Source organism: Rhinoderma darwinii, chromosome 1 (assembly GCF_050947455.1).
Source record: "Rhinoderma darwinii isolate aRhiDar2 chromosome 1, aRhiDar2.hap1, whole genome shotgun sequence".
NCBI lineage: Eukaryota > Metazoa > Chordata > Amphibia > Anura > Rhinodermatidae > Rhinoderma > Rhinoderma darwinii.
Window position 1 is genome coordinate 649,130,615 of NC_134687.1, and position 25,556 is coordinate 649,156,170.

The following is a 25,556-nucleotide window of genomic DNA, read 5'->3' on the forward strand; positions in this document are numbered from 1 at the left end:
TGGGGGGTTTATATTTCCGGTGTGAGGGGTTTATATTTCCGGTGATTGCGCGGTGTGAGGGGTTTTATATTTCCGGTGATTGCTCGGTGTGAGGAGTTTTATATTTCCGGTGATTGCTCGGTGTGAGGGGTTTTAGATTTCCGGTGATTGCGCGGTGTGAGGGGTTTCAATTTCCGGTGATTGCGCGGTGTGGGGGATTTTATATTTCCGGTGATTGCGCGGTGTGAGGGGTTTTATATTTCCGGTGATTGCACGGTGTGAGGGGGTTTATATTTCCGGTGATTGCGCGTTGTGAGGGGTTTTATATTTACGGTGATTGCTCGGTGTGAGGGGGTTTATATTTCCGGTGATTGCTCGGTGTGAGGGGTTTTATATTCCGTGATTGCGCGGTGTGAGGGGTTTTATATTTCCGGGATTGCATGGTGTGTGGGGGTTTTATATTTCCGGTGATTGCGCGGTGTGGGGGGGTTTTATATTTCCGGTGTGAGGGGTTTATATTTCCGGTGATTGCGTGGTGTGGGGGTTTATATTTCCGGTGATTGCGCGGTGTGAGGGGTTTTATATTTCCGGGGATTGCACGGTGTGGGGGGGTTTTATATTTCCGGTGGTTGCGCGGTGTGGGGGGGTTTATATTTCCGGGGTGAGGGGTTTATATTTCCGGTGATTGCGCGGTGTGAGGGGTTTTATATTTCCGGTGATTGCGCGGTGTAAGAGGTTTAAATTTCCGGTGTGAGGGGTTTATATTTCCAGTGATTGCGCGGTGTGAGGGGTTTTATATTTCCGGGGATTGCACGGTGTGGGGGGGGGATTTATATTTCTGGTGATTGCGCGGTGTGAGGGGTTTTATATTTCCGGTGATTTTGCGGTGTGAGGGGTTTTATATTTCCGGTGATTGCGCGGTGTGGGGGTTTATATTTCCGGTGATTGCGCGGTGTGAGGGGTTTTATATTTCCGGGGATTGCACGGTGTGGGGGGGTTTTATATTTCCGGTGGTTGCGCGGTGTGGGGGGGTTTATATTTCCGGGGTGAGGGGTTTATATTTCCGGTGATTGCGCGGTGTGAGGGGTTTTATATTTCCGGTGATTGCGCGGTGTAAGAGGTTTAAATTTCCGGTGTGAGGGGTTTATATTTCCGGTGATTGCGCGGTGTGAGGGGTTTTATATTTCCGGGGATTGCACGGTGTGGGGGGGGGATTTATATTTCCGGTGATTGCGCGGTGTGAGGGGTTTTATATTTCCGGTGATTTTGCGGTGTGAGGGGTTTTATATTTCCGGTGATTGCGCGGTGTGGGGGTTTATATTTCCGGTGATTGCGCGGTGTGAGGGGTTTTATATTTCCGGGGATTGCACGGTGTGGGGGGGTTTTATATTTCCGGTGGTTGCGCGGTGTGGGGGGTTTTATATTTCCGGTGATTTTGCGGTGTGAGGGGTTTTATATTTCCGGTGATTGCGCGGTGTGGGGGTTTATATTTCCGGTGATTGCGCGGTGTGAGGGGTTTTATAGTTCCGGGATTGCACGGTGTGGGGGGGTTTTATATTTCCGGTGATTGCTCGGTGTGGGGGGTTTTATATTTCCGGTGTGAGGGGTTTATATTTCCGGTGATTGCGCGGTGTGGGGGTTTATATTTCCGGTGATTGCGCGGTGTGAGGGGATTTATATTTCCAGTAATTGCGCGGTGGGAAGGGGGTTTATATTTCGGGTGATTGCGCGGTGTGAGGGGTTTTATATTTCCGGTGATTCCGTGGTGTGGGGGGTTTTATATTTCCGGTGATTGCGCGGTGTGGGGGGGGTTTATATTTCCGGTGTGAGGGGTGTATATTTCCGGTGATTGCGCGGTGTGAGGGGTTTATATTTCCGGTGATTGCGCGGTGTGAGGGGTTTTATATTTCCGGTGATTGCTCGGTGTGAGGAGTTTTATATTTCCGGTGATTGCGCGGTGTGAGGGGTTTTATATTTCCGGTGATTGCGCGGTGTGAGGGGTTTTATATTTCCGGTGATTGCGCGGTGTGAGGGGTTTTATATTTCCGGTGATTGCTCGGTGTGAGGGGTTTTAGATTTCCGGTGATTGCGCGGTGTGAGGGGTTTAATTTTTCCGGTGATTGTGCGGTGTGGGGGATTTTATATTTCCGGTGATTGCGCGGTGTGAGGGGGTTTATATTTCCGGTGATTGCGCGGTGTGAGGGGTTTTATATTTCCGGTGATTGCGCGGTGTGGGGGGTTTTATATTTCCGGTGTGAGGGGTTTTATATTTCCGGTGATTGCGCGGTGTGGGGGGTTTATATTTCCGGTGTGAGGGGTTTATATTTCCGGTGATTGCGCGGTGTGAGGGGTTTTATATTTCCGGTGATTGCGCGGTGTGAGGGGATTTATATTTCCGGTGATTGACCGGTGTAAGGGGTTTAAATTTCCGGTGTGAGGGGTTTATATTTCCGGTGATTGCGCGGTGTGAGGGGTTTTATATTTCCGGTGATTGCGCGGTGTGAGGGGTTTTATATTTCCGGGGATTGCGCGGTGTGAGGGGTTTTATATTTCCGGGGATTGCGCGGTGTGGGGGGGTTTTATATTTACGGTGTGAAGGGTTTATATTTCCGGTGATTGCGCGGTGTGGGGGATTTTATATTTCCGGTGATTGCGCGGTGTGAGGGGTTTTATATTTCCGGTGATTGCGCGGTGTGAGGGGGTTTATATTTCCGGTGATTGCGCGGTGTGAGGGGTTTTATATTTCCGGTGATTGCGCGGTGTGAGGGGTTTTATATTTACGGTGATTGCTCGGTGTGAGTGGTTTTATATTTCCGGTGATTGCTCGGTGTGAGGGGTTTTATATTCCGTGATTGCGCGGTGTGAGGGGTTTTATATTTCCGGGATTGCATGGTGTGGGGGGGTTTTATATTTCCGGTGTGAGGGGTTTATATTTCCGGTGATTGCGCGGTGTGGGGGTTTATATTTGGGGTGATTGCGCGGTGTGAGGGGTTTTATATTTCCGGGGATTGCACGGTGTGGGGGGGTTTTATATTTCCGGTGGTTGCGCGGTGTGGGGGGGTTTATATTTCCGGGGTGAGGGGTTTATATTTCCGGTGATTGCGCGGTGTGAGGGGTTTTATATTTCCGGTGATTGCGCGGTGTGAGGGGTTTTATATTTCCGGTGATTGCGCGGTGTAAGAGGTTTAAATTTCCGGTGTGAGGGGTTTATATTTCCGGTGATTGCGCGGTGTGAGGGGTTTTATATTTCCGGGGATTGCACGGTGTGGGGGGGGGGATTTATATTTCCGGTGATTGCGCGGTGTGAGGGGTTTTATATTTCCGGTGATTTTGCGGTGTGAGGGGTTTTATATTTCCGGTGATTGCGCGGTGTGGGGGTTTATATTTCCGGTGATTGCGCGGTGTGAGGGGTTTTATATTTCCGGTGATTGCGCGGTGTGAGGGGTTTTATATTTCCGGTGATTGCGCGGTGTGAGGGGTTTTATATTTCCGGTGATTGCTCGGTGTGGGGGGTTTTATATTTCCGGTGTGAGGGGTTTATATTTTCGGTGATTGCGCGGTGTGGGGGTTTATATTTCCGGTGGTTGCGCGGTGTGGGGGGTTTTATATTTCCGGTGATTTTGCGGTGTGAGTGGTTTTATATTTCCGGTGATTGCGCGGTGTGGGGGTTTATATTTCCGGTGATTGCGCGGTGTGAGGGGTTTTATAGTTCCGGGATTGCACGGTATGGGGGGGGTTTTATATTTCCGGTGATTGCTCGGTGTGGGGGGTTTTATATTTCCGGTGTGAGGGGTTTATATTTCCGGTGATTGCGCGGTGTGGGGGTTTATATTTCCGGTGATTGCGCGGTGTGAGGGGTTTTATATTTCCGGTGATTGCGCGGTGTGAGGGGTTTTATATTTCCGGTGATTGCGCGGTGTGAGGGGTTTTATATTTCCGGTGATTGCTCGGTGTGAGGGGTTTTAGATTTCCGGTGATTGCGCGGTGTGAGGGGTTTAATTTTTCCGGTGATTGTGCGGTGTGGGGGATTTTATATTTCCGGTGATTGCGCGGTGTGAGGGGTTTTATATTTCCGGTGATTGCGCGGTGTGAGGGGTTTTATATTTCCGGTGATTGCGCGGTGTGAGGGGTTTTATATTTCCGGTGATTGCGCGGTGTGAGGGGTTTTATATTTCCGGTGATTGCGCGGTGTGAGGGGGTTTATATTTCCGGTGATTGCGCGGTGTGAGGGGTTTTATATTTCCGGTGATTGCGCGGTGTGGGGGGTTTTATATTTCCGGTGTGAGGGGTTTTATATTTCCGGTGATTGCGCGGTGTGGGGGGTTTATATTTCCGGTGTGAGGGGTTTATATATCCGGTGATTGCGCGGTGTGAGGGGTTTTATATTTCCGGTGATTGCGCGGTGTGAGGGGTTTTATATTTCCGGGGATTGCGCGGTGTGAGGGGTTTTATATTTCCGGGGATTGCGCGGTGTGGGGGGGTTTTATATTTACGGTGTGAAGGGTTTATATTTCCGGTGATTAGGCGGTGTGGGAGGTTTATATTTCCGGTGTGAGGGGTTTATATTTCCGGTGATTGCGCGGTGTGAGGGGTTTTATATTTCCGGTGATTTTGCGGTGTGAGGGGTTTTATATTTCCGGTGATTGCGCGGTGTAAGGGGTTTAAATTTCCGGTGTGAGGGGTTTATATTTCCGGTGATTGCGCGGTGTGAGGGGTTTTATATTTCCGGTGATTGCTCGGTGTGAGGGGTTTTATATTTACCGTGATTGCTCGGTGTGAGGGGTTTTATATTTACCGTGATTGCTCGGTGTGAGGGGTTTTATATTTACCGTGATTGCTCGGTGTGAGGGGTTTTATATTTCCGGTAATTGCGCGGTGTGAGAGGTTTTATATTTCCGGTGATTGCGCGGTGTGAGGGGTTTAAATTTCCGGTGATTGCGCGGTGTGAGGGAGTTTATATTTCCGGTGATTGCGCAGTGTGAGGGGTTTTATATTTCCGCTGATTGTGAGGTGTGGGGGGATTTATATTTCCGGTGATTGCGCGGTGTGAGGGGCTTATATTTCCGGTGATTGCGCGATGTGAGGGGTTTTATATTTCCGGTGATTGCGCTGTGTGAGGGGTTTTATATTTCCGGTGATTGCGCGGTGTGAGGGGTTTTATATTTCCGGTGATTGCGCGGTGAGAGGGGTTTTATATTTCCGGTGATTGCGCGGTGTGAGGGGTTTTATATTTCCGGTGATTGCGCGGTGTGAGGGGTTTTATATTTCCGGTGATTGCGCTGTGTGAGGGGTTTTATATTTCCGGTGATTGCGCGGTGTGAGGGGTTTTATATTTCCGGTTATTGCGCGGTGAGAGGGGTTTTATATTTCCAGGGATTGCACGTGTGGGGGGGTTTTATATTTCCGGTGGTTGCGCAGTGTGGGGGGTTTTATATTTCCGGTGATTTTGCGGTGTGAGGGGTTTTATATTTCCGGTGATTGCGCGGTGAGGGGGTTTATATTTCCGGTGATTGCGCGGTGTGAGGGGTTTTATAGTTCCGGGATTGCACGGTGTGGGGGGGTTTTATATTTCCGGTGATTGCTCGGTGTGGGGGGTTTTATATTTCCGGTGTGAGGGGTTTATATTTCCGGTGATTGCGCGGTGTGGGGGTTTATATTTCCGGTGATTGCGCGGTGTGAGGGGTTTTATATTTCCGGTGATTGCGCGGTGTGAGGGGTTTTATATTTCCGGTGATTGCGCGGTGTGAGGGGTTTTATATTTCCGGTGATTGCGCGGTGTGAGGGGTTTTATATTTCCGGTGATTGCGCGGTGTGAGGGGTTTTATATTTCCGGTGATTGCGCGGTGTGAGGGGGTTTATATTTCCGGTGATTGCGCGGTGTGAGGGGTTTTATATTTCCGGTGATTGCGCGGTGTGGGGGGTTTTATATTTCCGGTGTGAGGGGTTTTATATTTCCGGTGATTGCGCGGTGTGGGGGGTTTATATTTCCGGTGTGAGGGGTTTATATTTCCGGTGATTGCGCGGTGTGAGGGGTTTTATATTTCCGGTGATTGCGCGGTGTGAGGGGATTTATATTTCCGGTGATTGACCGGTGTAAGGGGTTTAAATTTCCGGTGTGAGGGGTTTATATATCCGGTGATTGCGCGGTGTGAGGGGTTTTATATTTCCGGTGATTGCGCGGTGTGAGGGGTTTTATATTTCCGGGGATTGCGCGGTGTGAGGGGTTTTATATTTCCGGGGATTGCGCGGTGTGGGGGGGTTTTATATTTACGGTGTGAAGGGTTTATATTTCCGGTGATTAGGCGGTGTGGGAGGTTTATATTTCCGGTGTGAGGGGTTTATATTTCCGGTGATTGCGCGGTGTGAGGGGTTTTATATTTCCGGTGATTTTGCGGTGTGAGGGGTTTTATATTTCCGGTGATTGCGCGGTGTAAGGGGTTTAAATTTCCGGTGTGAGGGGTTTATATTTCCGGTGATTGCGCGGTGTGAGGGGTTTTATATTTCCGGTGATTGCTCGGTGTGAGGGGTTTTATATTTACCGTGATTGCTCGGTGTGAGGGGTTTTATATTTACCGTGATTGCTCGGTGTGAGGGGTTTTATATTTACCGTGATTGCTCGGTGTGAGGGGTTTTATATTTCCGGTAATTGCGCGGTGTGAGAGGTTTTATATTTCCGGTGATTGCGCGGTGTGAGGGGTTTAAATTTCCGGTGATTGCGCGGTGTGAGGGAGTTTATATTTCCGGTGATTGCGCAGTGTGAGGGGTTTTATATTTCCGCTGATTGTGAGGTGTGGGGGGATTTATATTTCCGGTGATTGCGCGGTGAGAGGGGTTTTATATTTCCGGTGATTGCGCGGTGTGAGGGGTTTTATATTTCCGGTGATTGCGCGGTGTGAGGGGTTTTATATTTCCGGTGATTGCGCTGTGTGAGGGGTTTTATATTTCCGGTGATTGCGCGGTGTGAGGGGTTTTATATTTCCGGTTATTGCGCGGTGAGAGGGGTTTTATATTTCCGGGGATTGCACGTGTGGGGGGGTTTTATATTTCCGGTGGTTGCGCAGTGTGGGGGGTTTTATATTTCCGGTGATTTTGCGGTGTGAGGGGTTTTATATTTCCGGTGATTGCGCGGTGAGGGGGTTTATATTTCCGGTGATTGCGCGGTGTGAGGGGTTTTATAGTTCCGGGATTGCACGGTGTGGGGGGGTTTTATATTTCCGGTGATTGCTCGGTGTGGGGGGTTTTATATTTCCGGTGTGAGGGGTTTATATTTCCGGTGATTGCGCGGTGTGGGGGTTTATATTTCCGGTGATTGCGCGGTGTGAGGGGTTTTATATTTCCGGTGATTGCGCGGTGTGAGGGGTTTTATATTTCCGGTGATTGCGCGGTGTGAGGGGTTTTATATTTCCGGTGATTGCTCGGTGTGAGGGGTTTTAGATTTCCGGTGATTGCGCGGTGTGAGGGGTTTAATTTTTCCGGTGATTGTGCGGTGTGGGGGATTTTATATTTCCAGTGATTGGGCGGTGTGAGGGGTTTTATATTTCCGGTGATTGCGCGGTGTGAGGGGTTTTATATTTCCGGTGATTGCGCGGTGTGAGGGGTTTTATATTTCCGGTGATTGCGCGGTGTGAGGGGTTTTATATTTCCGGTGATTGCGCGGTGTGAGGGGGTTTATATTTCCGGTGATTGCGCGGTGTGAGGGGTTTTATATTTCCGGTGATTGCGCGGTGTGGGGGGTTTTATATTTCCGGTGTGAGGGGTTTTATATTTCCGGTGATTGCGCGGTGTGGGGGGTTTATATTTCCGGTGTGAGGGGTTTATATTTCCGGTGATTGCGCGGTGTGAGGGGTTTTATATTTCCGGTGATTGCGCGGTGTGAGGGGATTTATATTTCCGGTGATTGACCGGTGTAAGGGGTTTAAATTTCCAGTGTGAGGGGTTTATATTTCCGGTGATTGCGCGGTGTGAGGGGTTTTATATTTCCGGTGATTGCGCGGTGTGAGGGGTTTTATATTTCCGGGGATTGCGCGGTGTGAGGGGTTTTATATTTCCGGGGATTGCGCGGTGTGGGGGGGTTTTATATTTACGGTGTGAAGGGTTTATATTTCCGGTGATTGCGCGGTGTGGGAGGTTTATATTTCCGGTGTGAGGGGTTTATATTTCCGGTGATTGCGCGGTGTGAGGGGTTTTATATTTCCGGTGATTTTGCGGTGTGAGGGGTTTTATATTTCCGGTGATTGTGCGGTGTAAGGGGTTTAAATTTCCGGTGTGAGGGGTTTATATTTCCGGTGATTGCGCGGTGTGAGGGGTTTTATATTTCCGGTGATTGCTCGGTGTGAGGGGTTTTATATTTACCGTGATTGCTCGGTGTGAGGGGTTTTATATTTACCGTGATTGCTCGGTGTGAGGGGTTTTATATTTACCGTGATTGCTCGGTGTGAGGGGTTTTATATTTCCGGTAATTGCGCGGTGTGAGAGGTTTTATATTTCCGCTGATTGCGCGGTGTGAGGGGTTTAAATTTCCGGTGATTGCGCGGTGTGAGGGGGTTTATATTTCCGGTGATTGCGCAGTGTGAGGGGTTTTATATTTCCGCTGATTGTGAGGTGTGGGGGGATTTATATTTCCGGTGATTGCGCGGTGTGAGGGGCTTATATTTCCGGTGATTGCGCGGTGTGAGGGGTTTTATATTTCCGGTGATTGCGCTGTGTGAGGGGTTTTATATTTCCGGTGATTGCGCGGTGTGAGGGGTTTTATATTTCCGGTGATTGCGCGGTGAGAGGGGTTTTATATTTCCGGTGATTGCGCGGTGTGAGGGGTTTTATATTTCCGGTGATTGCGCGGTGTGAGGGGTTTTATATTTCCGGTGATTGCGCTGTGTGAGGGGTTTTATATTTCCGGTGATTGCGCGGTGTGAGGGGTTTTATATTTCCGGTTATTGCGCGGTGAGAGGGGTTTTATATTTCCGGTGATTGCGCGGTGTGAGGGGTATATATTTCCGGTGATTTCGTGGTGGGGAAGGGGGTTTATAGTTCGGGTGATTGCGCGGTGTGAGGGGTTTTATATTTCCGGTGATTGCGCGGTGTGAGGGGTTTATATTTCCGGTGATTTCGTGGTGTGGGGGGTTTTATATTTCCGGTGATTGCGCGGTGTGGGGGGGTTTTATATTTCCGGTGTGAGGGGTTTATATTTCCGGTGATTGAGCGGTGTGAGGGGTTTTATATTTCCGGTGATTGCTCGGTGTGAGGAGTTTTATATTTCCGGTGATTGCTCGGTGTGAGGAGTTTTATATTTCCGGTGATTGCGCGGTGTGAGGGGTTTAAATTTCCGGCGATTGCGCGGTGTGAGGGGGTTTATATTTCCGGTGATTGCGCGGTGTGAGGGGTTTTATATTTCCGGTAATTGCAGGGTGTGAGGGGCTTATATTTCCGGTGATTGCGCGGTGTGAGGGGTTTTATATTTACGGTGATTGCGCTGTGTGAGGGGTTTTATATTTCGGGTGATTGCGCGGTGTGAGGGGTTTTATATTTCCGGTGATTGCGCGGTGAGAGGGGTTTTATATTTCCGGTGATTGCGCGGTGAGAGGGGTTTTATATTTCCGGTGATTGTGTGGCGTGATGGGTTTATATTTCCGGTGATTGCGCGGTGTGAGGGGATTTATATTTCCAGTAATTGCGCGGTGGGAAGGGGGTTTATATTTCGGGTGATTGCGCGGTGTGAGGGGTTTTATATTTCCGGTGATTGCGCGGTGTGAGGGGTTTAGTTTTCCGGTGATTTCGTGGTGTGGGGGGTTTTATATTTCCGGTGTTTGCGCGGTGTGGGGGGGGGTTTATATTTCCGGTGTGAGGGGTTTATATTTCCGGTGATTGCGCGGTGTGGGGGGGGTTATATTTCCGGTGATTGCACATTGTGAGGGGTTTTATATTTCCGGTGATTTCGCGGTGTGAGGGGTTTTATATTTCCGGTGATTGCGCGGCGTGAGGGGTTTATATTTCCGGTGATTGCGCGGTGTGAGGGGATTTATATTTCCAGTAATTGCGCGGTGGGAAGGGGGTTTATATTTCGGGTGATTGCGCGGTGTGGGGGGTTTTATATTTCCGGTGATTGCGCGGTGTGGGGGGGTTTTATATTTCCGGTGTGAGGGGTTTATATTTCCGGTGATTGCGCGGTGTGGGGGGTTTATATTTCCGGTGTGAGGGGTTTATATTTCCGGTGATTGCGCGGTGTGAGGGGTTTTATATTTCCGGTGATTGCTCGGTGTGAGGAGTTTTATATTTCCGGTGATTGCTCGGTGTGAGGGGTTTTAGATTTCCGGTGATTGCGCGGTGTGAGGGGTTTCAATTTCCGGTGATTGCGCGGTGTGGGGGATTTTATATTTCCGGTGATTGCGCGGTGTGAGGGGTTTTATATTTCCGGTGATTGCGCGGTGTGAGGGGGTTTATATTTCCGGTGATTGCGCGGTGTGAGGGGTTTTATATTTCCGGTGATTGCGCGGTGTGAGGGGTTTTATATTTACGGTGATTGCTCGGTGTGAGGGGTTTTATATTTCCGGTGATTGCTCGGTGTGAGGGGTTTTATATTCCGTGATTGCGCGGTGTGAGGGGTTTTATATTTCCGGGATTGCACGGTGTGGGGGGGTTTTATATTTCCGGTGATTGCGCGGTATGGGGGGGTTTTATATTTCCGGTGTGAGGGGTTTATATTTCCAGTGATTGCGCGGTGTGGGGGTTTATATTTCCGGTATTTGCGCGGTGTGAGGGGTTTTATATTTCCGGGGATTGCACGGTGTGGGGGGGTTTTATATTTCCGGTGGTTGCGCGGTGTGGGGGGTTTTATATTTCCGGGGTGAGGGGTTTATATTTCCGGTGATTGCGCGGTGTGAGGGGTTTTATATTTCCGGTGATTGCGCGGTGTAAGGGGTTTAAATTTCCGGTGTGAGGGGTTTATATTTCCGGTGATTGCGCGGTGTGAGGGGTTTTATATTTCCGGTGATTGCTCGGTGTGAGGGGTTTTATATTTACTGTGATTGCTCGGTGTGAGGGGTTTTATATTTCCGGTGATTGCTCGGTGTGAGGGATTTTATATTTACCGTGATTGCTCGGTGTGAGGGGTTTTATATTTACGGTGATTGCGCGGTGTGAGGGGTTTTATATTTCAGGTGATTGCGCGGTGTGAGGGGTTTAAATTTCCGGTTATTTCGCGGTGTGAGGGGGTTTATATTTCCGGTGATTGCAGGGTGTGAGGGGCTTATATTTCCGGTGATTGCGCGGTGTGAGGGGTTTTATATTTCTGGTGATTGCGCGGTGTGGGGGGTTTATATTTCCGGTGTGAGGGGTTTATATTTCCGGTGATTGCGCGGTGTGAGGGGTTTTATATTTCCGGGGATTGCACGGTGTGGGGGGGGTTTATATTTACGGTGATTGCGCGGTGTGAGGGGTTTTATATTTCCGGTGATTGCTCTGTGTGAGGGGTTTTATATTTACCGTGATTGCGCGGTGTGAGGGGTTTTATATTTCCGGTGATTGCGCGGTGTGAGGGGTTTTATATTTCTGGTGATTGCGCGGTGAGAGGGGTTTTATATTTCCGGTGATTGCGCGGTGTGAGGGGTTTTATATTTCCGGTGATTGCACGGTGTGAGGGGTTTATATTTCCGGTAATTTCGTGGTGTGGGGGGTTTTATATTTCCGGTGATTGCGCGGTGTGAGGGGTTTTATATTTCCGGTGATTGCGCGGTGTGAGGGGTTTAAATTTCCGGTGTGAGGGGTTTATATTTCCGGTGATTGCGCGGTGTGAGGGGTTTTATATTTCCGGTGATTGCTCTGTGTGAGGGGTTTTATATTTACCGTGATTGCTCGGTGTGAGGGGTTTTATATTTCCGGTGATTGCTCGGTGTGAGGTGTTTTATATTTACCGTGATTGCTCGGTGTGAGGGGTTTTATATTTCCGGTGATTGCGCGGTGTGAGGGGTTTTATATATCAGGTGATTGCGCGGTGTGAGGGGTTTAAATTTCCGGTGATTGCGCGGTGTGAGGGGGTTTATATTTCCGGTGATTGCAGGGTGTGAGGGGCTTATATTTCAGGTGATTGCGCGGTGTGAGGGGTTTTATATTTCCGGTGATTGCGCTGTGTGAGGGGTTTTATATTTCCGGTGATTGCGCGGTGTGAGGGGTTTTATATTTCTGGTGATTGCGCGGTGAGAGGGGTTTTATATTTCCGGTGATTGCGCGGTGAGAGGGGTTTTATATTTCCGGTGATTGTGTGGCGTGATGGGTTTATATTTCCGGTGATTGCGCGGTGTGAGGGGATTTATATTTCCAGTAATTGCGCGGTGGGAAGGGGGTTTATATTTCGGGTGATTGCGCGGTGTGAGGGGTTTTATATTTCCGGTGATTGCGCGGTGTGAGGGGTTTAGTTTTCCGGTGATTTCGTGGTGTGGGGGGTTTTATATTTCCGGTGTTTGCGCGGTGTGGGGGGGGGTTTATATTTCCGGTGTGAGGGGTTTATATTTCCGGTGATTGCGCGGTGTGGGGGGGGTTATATTTCCGGTGATTGCACATTGTGAGGGGTTTTATATTTCCGGTGATTTCGCGGTGTGAGGGGTTTTATATTTCCGGTGATTGCGCGGCGTGAGGGGTTTATATTTCCGGTGATTGCGCGGTGTGAGGGGATTTATATTTCCAGTAATTGCGCGGTGGGAAGGGGGTTTATATTTCGGGTGATTGCGCGGTGTGGGGGGTTTTATATTTCCGTTGATTGCGCGGTGTGGGGGGGTTTTATATTTCCGGTGTGAGGGGTTTATATTTCCGGTGATTGCGCGGTGTGGGGGGTTTATATTTCCGGTGTGAGGGGTTTATATTTCCGGTGATTGCGCGGTGTGAGGGGTTTTATATTTCCGGTGATTGCTCGGTGTGAGGAGTTTTATATTTCCGGTGATTGCTCGGTGTGAGGGGTTTTAGATTTCCGGTGATTGCGCGGTGTGAGGGGTTTCAATTTCCGGTGATTGCGCGGTGTGGGGGATTTTATATTTCCGGTGATTGCGCGGTGTGAGGGGTTTTATATTTCCGGTGATTGCGCGGTGTGAGGGGGTTTATATTTCCAGTGATTGCGCGGTGTGAGGGGTTTTATATTTCCGGTGATTGCGCGGTGTGAGGGGTTTTATATTTACGGTGATTGCTCGGTGTGAGGGGTTTTATATTTCCGGTGATTGCTCGGTGTGAGGGGTTTTATATTCCGTGATTGCGCGGTGTGAGGGGTTTTATATTTCCGGGATTGCACGGTGTGGGGGGGTTTTATATTTCCGGTGATTGCGCGGTGTGGGGGGGTTTTATATTTCCGGTGTGAGGGGTTTATATTTCCAGTGATTGCGCGGTGTGGGGGTTTATATTTCCGGTATTTGCGCGGTGTGAGGGGTTTTATATTTCCGGGGATTGCACGGTGTGGGGGGGTTTTATATTTCCGGTGGTTGCGCGGTGTGGGGGGTTTTATATTTCCGGGGTGAGGGGTTTATATTTCCGGTGATTGCGCGGTGTGAGGGGTTTTATATTTCCGGTGATTGCGCGGTGTGAGGGGTTTTATATTTCCGGTGATTGCGCGGTGTAACGGGTTTAAATTTCCGGTGTGAGGGGTTTATATTTCCGGTGATTGCGCGGTGTGAGGGGTTTTATATTTCCGGTGATTGCTCGGTGTGAGGGGTTTTATATTTACTGTGATTGCTCGGTGTGAGGGGTTTTATATTTCCGGTGATTGCTCGGTGTGAGGGATTTTATATTTACCGTGATTGCTCGGTGTGAGGGGTTTTATATTTACGGTGATTGCGCGGTGTGAGGGGTTTTATATTTCAGGTGATTGCGCGGTGTGAGGGGTTTAAATTTCCGGTTATTTCGCGGTGTGAGGGGGTTTATATTTCCGGTGATTGCAGGGTGTGAGGGGCTTATATTTCCGGTGATTGCGCGGTGTGAGGGGTTTTATATTTCTGGTGATTGCGCGGTGTGGGGGGTTTATATTTCCGGTGTGAGGGGTTTATATTTCCGGTGATTGCGCGGTGTGAGGGGTTTTATATTTCCGGTGATTGCGCGGTGTGAGGGGTTTTATATTTCCGGTGATTGACCGGTGTAAGGGGTTTAAATTTCCGGTGTGAGGGGTTTATATTTCCGGTGATTGCGCGGTGTGAGGGGTTTTATATTTCCGGGGATTGCACGGTGTGGGGGGGGTTTATATTTACGGTGATTGCGCGGTGTGAGGGGTTTTATATTTCCGGTGATTGCTCTGTGTGAGGGGTTTTATATTTACCGTGATTGCGCGGTGTGAGGGGTTTTATATTTCCGGTGATTGCGCGGTGTGAGGGGTTTTATATTTCTGGTGATTGCGCGGTGAGAAGGGTTTTATATTTCCGGTGATTGCGCGGTGTGAGGGGTTTTATATTTCCGGTGATTGCACGGTGTGAGGGGTTTATATTTCCGGTGATTTCATGGTGTGGGGGGTTTTATATTTCCGGTGATTGTGCGGTGTGAGGGGTTTTATATTTCCGGTGATTGCGCGGTGTGAGGGGTTTAAATTTCCGGTGTGAGGGGTTTATATTTCCGGTGATTGCGCGGTGTGAGGGGTTTTATATTTCCGGTGATTGCTCTGTGTGAGGGGTTTTATATTTACCGTGATTGCTCGGTGTGAGGGGTTTTATATTTCCGGTGATTGCTCGGTGTGAGGTGTTTTATATTTACCGTGATTGCTCTGTGTGAGGGGTTTTATATTTCCGGTGATTGCGCGGTGTGAGGGGTTTTATATATCAGGTGATTGCGCGGTGTGAGGGGTTTAAATTTCCGGTGATTGCGCGGTGTGAGGGGGTTTATATTTCCGGTGATTGCAGGGTGTGAGGGGCTTATATTTCAGGTGATTGCGCGGTGTGAGGGGTTTTATATTTCCGGTGATTGCGCTGTGTGAGGGGTTTTATATTTCCGGTGATTGCGCGGTGTGAGGGGTTTTATATTTCTGGTGATTGCGCGGTGAGAGGGGTTTTATATTTCCGGTGATTGCGCAGTGTGAGGGGTTTTATATTTCCGGTGATTGCGCGGTGTGAGGGGTTTATATTTCCGGTGATTTCGTGGTGTGGGGGGTTTTATATTTCCGGTGATTGCGCGGTGTTAGGGGTTTTATATTTCCGGTGATTGCGCGGTGTGAGGGGTTTATATTTCCGGTGATTTCGTGGCGTGGGGGGTTTTATATTTCCAGTGATTGCGCGGTGTGAGGGGTTTTATATTTCCGGTGTTTGCGCGGTGTGGGGGGGGGTTTATATTTCCGGTGTGAGGGGTTTATATTTCCGGTGATTGCGCGGTGTGGGGGGTTTATATTTCCGGTGATTGCACGTTGTGAGGGGTTTTATATTTCCGGTGATTGCGCGGTGTGAGGGGTTTTATATTTCCGGTGATTGCGCGGCATGAGGGATTTATATTTCCGGTGATTGCGAGGTGGGAAGGGGGTTTATATTTCGGGTGATTGCGCAGTGTGAGGGGTTTTATATTTCCAGTGATTGCGCGGTGTGAGGGGGTTTATATTTCCGCTGATTGCGCGGTGTGAGGGGGTTTATATTTCTGGTGATTGCGCGGTGTGAGGGGTTTTATATTTCTGGTGATTGGGCGGTGTGAGGGGTTTTATATTTCCGGTGATTGGGCGGTGTGAGGGGTTTTATATTTCCGGTGATTGCGCGGTGTGTGGGGGGGTTATATTTCCGGTGATTGCGCGGTGTGGGGGGGTTTATATTTCCGGTGATTGCGCGGTGTGAGGGGTTTTATATTTCTGGTGATTGCGCGGTGTGAGGGGTTTTATATTTCCGGTGATTGTGCGGTGTGAGGGGTTTTATATTTCCGGTGATTGCGCGGTGTGAGGGGTTTAATATTTCCGGTAATTGCGCGGTGTGGGGGGGGGTTTTATATTTCCGGTGATTGCGCGGTGTGAGGGGGTTTATATTTCCGGTGATTGCGCGGTGTGAGGGGTTTTATATTTCCGGTGATTGCACGGTGTGAGGGGGCTTATATTTCCGGTGATTGCGCGGTGTGAGGGGTTTTATATTTCCGTGATTGCGCGGTGTGAGGGGTTTTATATTTCCGGGGATTGCACGGTGTGGGGAGGTTTTATATTTCCGGTGATTGCGCGGTGTGGGGGGTTTTATATTTCCGGTGTGAGGGGTTTATATTTACGGTGATTGCGCGGTGTGAGGAGTTTTATATTTCCGGGGATTGCACGGTGTGGGGGGGTTTTATATTTCCGGTGATTGTGCGGTGTGGGGGGTTTTATATTTCCGGGGTGAGGGGTTTATATTTCCGGTGATTGCGCGCTGTGGGGGGTTTATATTTCCGGTGTGAGGGGTTTATATTTCCGGTGATTGCGCGGTGTGAGGGGTTTTATATTTCCGGTGATTGCGCGGTGTGAGGGGTTTAATATTTCCGGTGATTGACCGGTATAAGGGGTTTAAATTTCCGGTGTGAGGGGTTTATATTTCCGGTGATTGCGCGGTGTGAGGAGTTTTATATTTCCGGTGATTGCGCGGTGTGAGGGGTTTAAATTTCCGGCGATTGCGCGGTGTGAGGGGGTTTATATTTCCGGTGATTGCGCGGTGTGAGGGGTTTTATATTTCCGGTAATTGCAGGGTGTGAGGGGCTTATATTTCCGGTGATTGCGCGGTGTGAGGGGTTTTATATTTACGGTGATTGCGCTGTGTGAGGGGTTTTATATTTCGGGTGATTGCGCGGTGTGAGGGGTTTTATATTTCCGGTGATTGCGCGGTGAGAGGGGTTTTATATTTCCGGTGATTGCGCGGTGAGAGGGGTTTTATATTTCCGGTGATTGTGTGGCGTGATGGGTTTATATTTCCGGTGATTGCGCGGTGTGAGGGGATTTATATTTCCAGTAATTGCGCGGTGGGAAGGGGGTTTATATTTCGGGTGATTGCGCGGTGTGAGGGGTTTTATATTTCCGGTGATTGCGCGGTGTGAGGGGTTTAGTTTTTCCGGTGATTTCGTGGTGTGGGGGGTTTTATATTTCCGGTGTTTGCGCGGTGTGGGGGGGGGTTTATATTTCCGGTGTGAGGGGTTTATATTTCCGGTGATTGCGCGGTGTGGGGGGGGTTATATTTCCGGTGATTGCACATTGTGAGGGGTTTTATATTTCCGGTGATTTCGCGGTGTGAGGGGTTTTATATTTCCGGTGATTGCGCGGCGTGAGGGGTTTATATTTCCGGTGATTGCGCGGTGTGAGGGGATTTATATTTCCAGTAATTGCGCGGTGGGAAGGGGGTTTATATTTCGGGTGATTGCGCGGTGTGGGGGGTTTTATATTTCCGGTGATTGCGCGGTGTGGGGGGGTTTTATATTTCCGGTGTGAGGGGTTTATATTTCCGGTGATTGCGCGGTGTGGGGGGTTTATATTTCCGGTGTGAGGGGTTTATATTTCCGGTGATTGCGCGGTGTGAGGGGTTTTATATTTCCGGTGATTGTGTGGTGTGGGGGGGGGGTTTACATTTCTGCGAGCTTATATCTCTCGGGGTTTGAGCAGGACTTTACACAGTTGCCGACTTACTTTGCCCATATATCCTGTTGTGCGGACTGCAGTTAGGGAAGTCCAATTGCAAGTGTACTTATTTTGCTTCAGGGCCCATGGCAGGACCTAAACTTTGGAATCCCTTTCAAGCCATGTCAAACCACGAGAGATTAACTAAAACCTCATATCACATGTCCATGCATTGGTCCAAAAGGCCAGAAGTGTGTGAGAGTGTAGGCTAAGGAAATGTGTGCCAAACCTTCTGTTGGGTGGTCGAAAAGAATAATAAAACGAAACAAAACCATGAACTTTTTTTTTTTTATTAAGGGATTCGGACCAATCCCAAATTTTGGGGTAAAAAAAAACCACACCAACATGGTGTAACGAAATCCAAACGAAAAACCGGATCACACAATATACGTGGCCAGGCCTGCACCACACACAACAGTGCCGTCCAGAAATATTGGCACCAACACACTCAGAGGTGTTGGTATAGTTGGGCTGGGGAGGCATATGCCTGCATTTCAGCACCACTATGCTGGACCTGGAGCTGGGTAGGTTGTTCCTGGCCAGCATAGTGGTGCTGATGTGATGGCTGGAATGTGGGCCCCGCGAAGTGGGGAGCCATAGGGCGCATGTATGGATGCGGACGGGCCATATGGGGAACAGGGTGAAATTGGCCAGGCACCTGGGCCGTGGGTGGCGGCATGTAAGTATTTCGCCACTGCTCGATTGCCGTGAAACACGGATGGGGATTGTGTGGCGGTCTGCAAGCGTCGATCAATGTGACGATCGACGCCTGCAGACGGCCCATAAGGTCCATCGGCACCAGGCGTAGGAGGGGCACAATGCTGCGGCCAAAGGCATCATTGCCATCCTCCTCTGCGGCTCGCCTCAAATACTCGAGTACCCGCGTATCCACCTGGGCAGATGTGGAGGGCTGTGGGGCACGAAGACGCCGACTGCGGGCTCGCACGGGCCGCTCCTGGGCTGGAGAGCCAACCGGCCGTTCTGACTGGCCTGGTGCGGGCTCCTGGGGTGTCGGCTCGGGGCTGGGTGGCAGGATATTGGGAGCAGGGGCTTCGGCCACAGACTCCCCCACGTCAGTCTCCTCTGCTGTATCCTCCAAATTGTCGGTGATTCTACAAGGAGGCAAAAAATTATGAGTACAAAATCTAACAATGCCCACAACAACACGTTGACAGACAGGACCTGGACAAACACACAGTACACTCATGCAACGACATAAATGCTTACGTGCGCATATCCATGATGTCCTTCAGGAACATCAGCTGTTTCGTATAAATGTAGGGCCGTTTGCGAGATGCCCCATCTCCGCTGCGTCCCTTGTCACCCATCTCTCGCCTGAATTGATCACGGCAGCTCCGCCACCGTGTCTTGATATCTTGGACTGGTGTATGTAACAAAAACAAAACACGCCATCAGAACTATCACCTCTCACTACAAAATGAAGGGCCCTGCAATGGCAATGCGGTGGGACGCGGGAAGCACCTGCTCCACCAAAGTTTCTCGTGCTCATGTGCGCAATACACATACAGGGCCCAGGTTTTCTATAGGCATGACAGGCATTGACAGAAAATGCCAGGTACTCACCCAACCGAGTGCGGTCACGGGTTCGGCCTGTCTCCCACTCTTGCCCAAAGAGGTTTTTGGCAACCAACTCCCATGCGTCCTCCTTCACCGTCCTGTTGTGATACTCCTCACATCTGTTATCCCATATTGCTGGATGCTCCTGGATAAAAAGAATGAGGCGCTCCACATCCATCCCGCGCGGCATGGCTGTAGTATGTGGCTGTGAAACACTCCAAAATATCCCCAGACAACTCTCCTGGCACTGGCTAGTCTTGCCCCCTCGCACTTGAAAGGCAGGCACTTCCTGGTTTGGAGAAGCTTTGTGTAGCTTTATAGACTAATTAGAATGGACATAACAGCTCTTGCATGTTTTTCGCGCATGCAACGCAGGACCGTCCGTGTGGCATGCGTTGTTTTCACGCACCCATTGAAGTCAATGGGTGCGTGTTGCGTGAAAAACGCAAGATTATAGAACATGTCGTGAGTTTTACGCAACGCACTCACGCAGCGCAAAATACACGCATCGTCTAAACAGCCCCATAGACTATTATAGGTGCGTACGACACGCGTGAAAAGCACGCGCGTCGCACGCGCGTATAATACGCTCGTGTAAACGAGGCCTAATAATGCATCTCAAACAATATAGTCAGGTGTATTAATGTGTTTTGAGAAAACAATAATGTGTTGATCTTAAAGAATATGGCATTAAATCCCTTGAACCTATATATGGAAGATCTGGTGAGTAGATGGCTTGCCTCAGGAATCAAGCTGTGGTCTTAGGTAATAATTAGGATATATTTACAGATTTATAAAATTGTATCCAATTGTCCCATATATGTTGGAATTTATCTAGGTTGTGGTTCAAAAGCCATTTAGATTTTCGTACGATTGTATTATATTTATTTCTCTTAACCACTCAGTGATTGTAGGGGGATCAACCTCTTTCCAGTGTCTAGCTATTAAGGTCTTTGTTGCACTTATAAGATGTAGCAAAGTAGAGTTGCGATTTATATATTGATACGACACGTCTAAATTGAGTAGGATTAATTCTGGAGTAAGGGTAATGGCTAGAAATTTTCTTAAAATGACTTGGACCATTTGCCAAAATGGGAGTATTAGGGGACATTTATACCATATATGCAAAAGCGTGCCCTTTGCTGTTCCACATCTCCAACAAGTGGGAGAGTAAGACGGGTCAATTTTATTCAGAACCTCCAGAGTTTTATACCACCTCGCTATGATCTTATAGTTAAGTTCCTGGATTCTTGTTGAGATTGAGAAGGATTGAGAGTGGTTTAAGATTATTTTGGTTTGTTCTGCTGAGAATTTAGTATCTAAGTCTTTCTCCCATTTTGAGATATAGGAAGGTGGATCGGAGGTTAGTAATAAGGACTTACATAATTTCGAAATCATACTCTTGATCGGTTTTGGATGGGACCGAATTTTGACAATAAATTGTATGCTGTTGAGTCAGTAATCTCTGGTGAAAACAGTCTGACTGCTTCCAGGATCGTTTTGGAGTCTTGATCACTTAAAGGGATCCTGTCATCAACATCTTACCTGTTAAACTCGCCTGACCCTTCAATGGCCGCAGCTGTCCAGAGTTCGTTCCTGTTCTCTTCTTTCCTGAAGTGCTCCTCTGTTTGTAAATATAGTCGTTTAAACTTTTCCCGCCTTTTATGGTAATTGTTTTTCCGCTGGGATGCAGCCTCTTAACCCCGCCCACCGTTGCCACCTGTCCGGCCCTGACTGGCTAAGAGCTGTCAATCAAAAAGAAGGAGGTGGAATCTACTCTGAGACGCTGGAGGAATGAAAATCTGACTCTTTTCAGATGAAGATTTGACTCTTTTCTGCTCATTTGCATACGGCGCGGGACCACTGAAAAACGGAATACTAAAGGTACAGAGCTTACTTAGAACATATTTATAGCTTAGATGACAATGATTTTTCACCCACTTTCACCAGGTATTGCTGGCTTTATAGATAAAATGCTGGTGACAGGTTCCCTTTAAGTTTGAGTCTTTAAACTCGGGCAGATCCGTTAGTTGGTTTACAATTTTGTTGTTTTTAATTAAATGTTTTACCGCTAAGGTAGTTAATGTTGGGTTATCAGAAATGGTCTGTTTCAAGGATCTGAATTTGTTTGGTATGAGAAATGAGAAAGGCGTAAGTTCGCAGATATTCGGGACCATCAATTTTTTCCTGTTAAGTTTGTGCCAAGTCCTTAAAGTGAGATTTGTCAGAGAATTTCCAATTGTGTTGTATTGAATTCTATTGTCGGGGGTGATCCACATATATCTTTCAAATTTTTGGTCAAGCATATGCAGTTCTATGTCCGTCCATAATTTGCGTTTTGGGTAAAAGTATAGTTCTAGGACTCTGTTAATATGGGTTGCGTCTCTATAATTCTCAAAGTCAGGTAGTCCAATCCCTCCCATTTTCCTAGGTTTAGTCAGGGTATCATATTTGACTCTAAATCCCTTAGAATCCCAGATAAACTTTGTTGTTATTTGTTTAAGGTTTTTAAAAAAAGAGTGGGGAATGTTAATGGGGAGGTTCTGTAGAAAGTAGAGGACTTTCGGTAGAATTATCATTTTCACAAGATTATTTATTCCGAACCATGAGGTTGGTATTGAGTTCCAATTTATAAGATCTTTTCCTTTTTTTTCCAACAGGGGTTTGTAGTTCAGATCAAATAATTTTTCTAAGTCAGGATCTATGTAATGTCGGGGTAGGGAAACAGACAAGTGAGCCCTAATCTACCCGCCACTCAGTCCCTGCCTACTTGCAACGACCCGCCCTAGGCGACGGGGTACAACTGTGCGACGGTCCCTACACTCAATAGGTGCACGACAGACAAACAGACAAGGGTACAAAGAAGCCAGGGAAATGGGGAAGTTGCCCACGGGAACACCGTGAGCAACAAGCGAGGTGAACGAGCCGAGTCAAACGAGGAGATGAACGAGGTACAAAAACGCAGAGCAGAAGAGTGGTCAGAAAAGCCAAGGTCAATCACAAGCAGAGGATCAGTAGTTCAAGAAGCTGCAGCAGGGCCAGAAAACCAACAGAGAAGAATCACAAGCAAAGGAGGAACAGGAAAGGCAGGTATAAATAGACAGAGGGCGGGAGCTAGCTCCGTCTGGCCAGGCTGTGATAGGCTCTCCCACTCCTAAGCCTGCCATCCTGGGTGGTGGAAGATGGAGTCAGTCTCACAGACATAGAAGCAGGTGCAGACTGATTACCTATGGGCGTCGACACAGAAGTTGTGTCTGGCAGATCCTTTACAATCTATCTTAATACCTAGATAATTTATGCTGGTGCAGGTGTTTTTGAAGGGGGAGATCTTAGATAATGAGTTCCAATTTCTTGTGCAGACGTTTACATTAAGGAGTTCTGATTTTGAATTGTTTATTTTAAAATTGGATATTTTCCCGAACAATTCAAATTCCTCGAGCAGGATATTAAGCGGTGTTTGGATTTGTCATAATGATGAGCATATCATCTGCGAAGGTCGCGCTTTTATGTTCAGTTTTATTACATAAAATTCCTTTTATTTTTGCATTTTCTCTTATTCTTTGAGCTAAACTTCCATCGTTAAAATGAATAGCAAGGGGGATAATGGACAGCCTTGCCTTGTTCCATTTCTAATTTGAAATGACTGTGAGAGGACTCCGTTAATTTTAATTCTAGCAGATGGGTCAATGTACAAGGCCATAATTTTGTCTAACAGGCTTTCTGGTACACCAAACTTTACAAGAGTAAATTATAAAAATTGCCAGTTGACCCTATCGAACGCTTTTTCTGCGTCTGTTGATAGGAGAGCTAACGGTATATTTTGTTTTTTAGCGTATTGTATAATATTAATTATTCTCAAGGTGTTATCTTTTGTTTCCCTATTGGGAGTGACACCCTCTTGTTCAGGATTTATAAGGGAGGGCAGTAGAGGTTGTAATCTATTTGCAATTATTTTAGCATAGATTTTAACGTCATTATTAATGAATGAAATCGGTCTGTAATTGCTACAGAGCGTGGCGTCTTTGCCTTCTTTGGGGATCAAGGTAAGGTGTGCAGTTAGAGATTCTTTACGGAATGGATTGGAGGAATCTATGCTATTTAAATAATAAGTCATATGAGGGATGAGGATGTCGTTAAACTTTTTGTAATAAATACTAAAGAACCCGTTTGGTCCTGGGCTTTTCCCATTTGGACTTGCTTTGATCGCATTTTCGATTTCCTGGGTTGAAAATGGCTTGTTAAGTATAGTTTTTTTAGTCTCGCTGATACATGGTAGGTGTACATCATCTAAAACTTTTATTAAGCTTTCCTTTTCTTGGACATTTTGGGTATCCAAGTTATATAGTTCTTCATAGTATGTATTAAATACTTTGGATATTTCGTCTGTTGTATGTACCAAGTTGTTCTGTTTGTTTTTAATCTTTGGGATAAATGTTGCAGACTTGTGTTTTTTTATCAGAGAAGCTAATTTTTTACCACATTTGTCGAATTGAGCATATGATCTCAATTTTGAGTAGAAGAGGAACCTTTCTGTATTCATATTAAGAAGCTCTCTGAGTTCTGATCTAAGTTTAAAGAGACCTTTTTCGGCATTAGGGTTTAGAGTTCTCTTGTGTGTATTTTCTAACCTCGCTATCTCCTCTATTAATACCTTATATTTTAATTCCGTTTCCTTTTTTTTCCTCGAGCCTAGTTCAATGAATTGGCCCCTAATAACAGCCTTATGAGTTTCCCATATAGTAGCCGTACATTTACCCTCCGGGCAATTATCTTTAAAAAAATTTTGAAGACCATTCAATAAGTATTTGACATCTTCGCCATCATTTAACAGACTTTTGTTAAGTTTCCAATAAAAGGTAGACTTGAGTTTGGGGCTCAATTCTAGGGTCAAAAAGTGCGGGGCATGATCCGAATGAGTGATCAATATAGTTCACTTCTCTAACTGAGTTTAATAAATTATGTGGGATTAGTAGATAATCTATCCTGGAGTATTTTTTATGTACTGCCGAGTAGAAAGAGTATTCCTTGGTGGATGGGAATTTTAGTCTCCAGGGATCCATTAGTTGAGATTCAGATAGTAATTTTTTGATGGATTTTAGTGTTTTAAATGAAATCGTTGAGGAGTTGTTGGACGTGCCTAAGGATGGTTGTAGAGGGGTATTGAAGTCTCCTCCTAATATCAGTGAGCCTTCCTTGAATTTCTCTAATAATTCAAATATATTTATGAAAAATTTGTCCTGACCTACGTTGGGCGTGTGGATGTTTGCGAAAGTGAATAATTTATCATGAATTGAGCCTTTAACAAAAACATACCGTCCATCCTTGTCTGTTTCACAATCCTTCATAGTAAAAGGTAATTTTTTGTGCATTATAATGGAGACTCCTTTATGCCTTTTAAGGGGTGAGGATGAGTTGTACCATTGGGTGTAAATTTTATTCTTCGTGATAGGAGTATAAGATTTCTTAAAGTGGGTCTCCTGTAGGAAGACTACGTCTGTTTTTCCAAAAATTTGAGAATTTGCAATCTCTTCTGAGGGACATTAATACCTTTCACGTTATAAGTAGCTAGTTTAAGTTCAGCCATTTAAAACAAAATTGATGGAGATTATATTTAGTATTCGTTTATGCAATGAGACGCATATTGATTTATGTAGCAAGAATGAGTGCGATGATCGAAGATTGGGAAGGGAAGAAAACAAATTAAAATGTACACAGTTTTCAAAGGAAACAACAATTATGATGTTATGCAGCTGGGTGGAAATAGTGGGGGAACCCCATTCCACACTAGAGTAGATTGCATTAATTAACATTCCTGGGGGGGCCAGGTAGAGTGAGTATTCCCTCACAATTAGGCTTTGAGGAGATCCAATGCTCCTCCCAGCAAAATCTCTAGAAACATAAAATATGGTTAACAGGCAAGTAAGTGGTATAAGTACAAAAGTTCACCTCACTTATGGTATGAACATAAAGGTATACAAAATCACTCTGTCCATGCAGAGTTGCAGTTTTTGGTAGAACATTTTCTACAAGGTAAATATGCTCACCCATGATAACAGACACTATTCTACGGCATAGCAGTGCTATCACTGAGATCAAATAAGCATTGTACCTATTCCTGGTGTATCAAACAAGTAACTAAACAGTTATTATTCAAACATATATAGACCCGTGTTTAAAAAGGATATATCAAGGCACATCTTCTTTGTCCTGTCACAACAGCCAAAAGTCCCCATGTGTAACAGATGAAATGTTCGAACGATTCTTAATACACGGAACGAGAAATTTGAAGTCCATAATGTATGACATGGGGTTTAGTTATGAGTGGACTTGTCTTTCCCCTTGGGGTTTTTGTGAAGTCTGTATCAGATTTTGTGGAGTGATGCCTTCCCAGTTTCCCGGAAACTTATCTTCGGAAGTAATCCAGTCTGGAATTTGTAAGTGATTG

The 25,556-nt window shown here is 47.1% G+C and overlaps 2 protein-coding genes across 2 annotated transcripts in view; one reads left to right on the forward strand and one right to left on the reverse strand.

The window, feature by feature from the left end:
• Positions 1–25,556, forward strand: part of LOC142655905 (uncharacterized) — a 523,874-nt gene that overhangs the window by 475,358 nt on the left and 22,960 nt on the right. The gene's annotated exons all lie outside the window — the stretch shown is intronic.
• Positions 17,864–22,260, reverse strand: LOC142670124 (uncharacterized). The gene is made up of 3 exons (XM_075847110.1): positions 19,118–22,260; positions 18,761–18,914; positions 17,864–18,645 (listed from the first exon to the last, which is right to left on the reverse strand). The coding sequence occupies exons 1-3, from the start codon at positions 19,299–19,301 to the stop codon at positions 17,982–17,984; spliced, it is 1,002 nt and encodes a 333-aa protein (XP_075703225.1). The 5' UTR covers positions 19,302–22,260; the 3' UTR covers positions 17,864–17,981.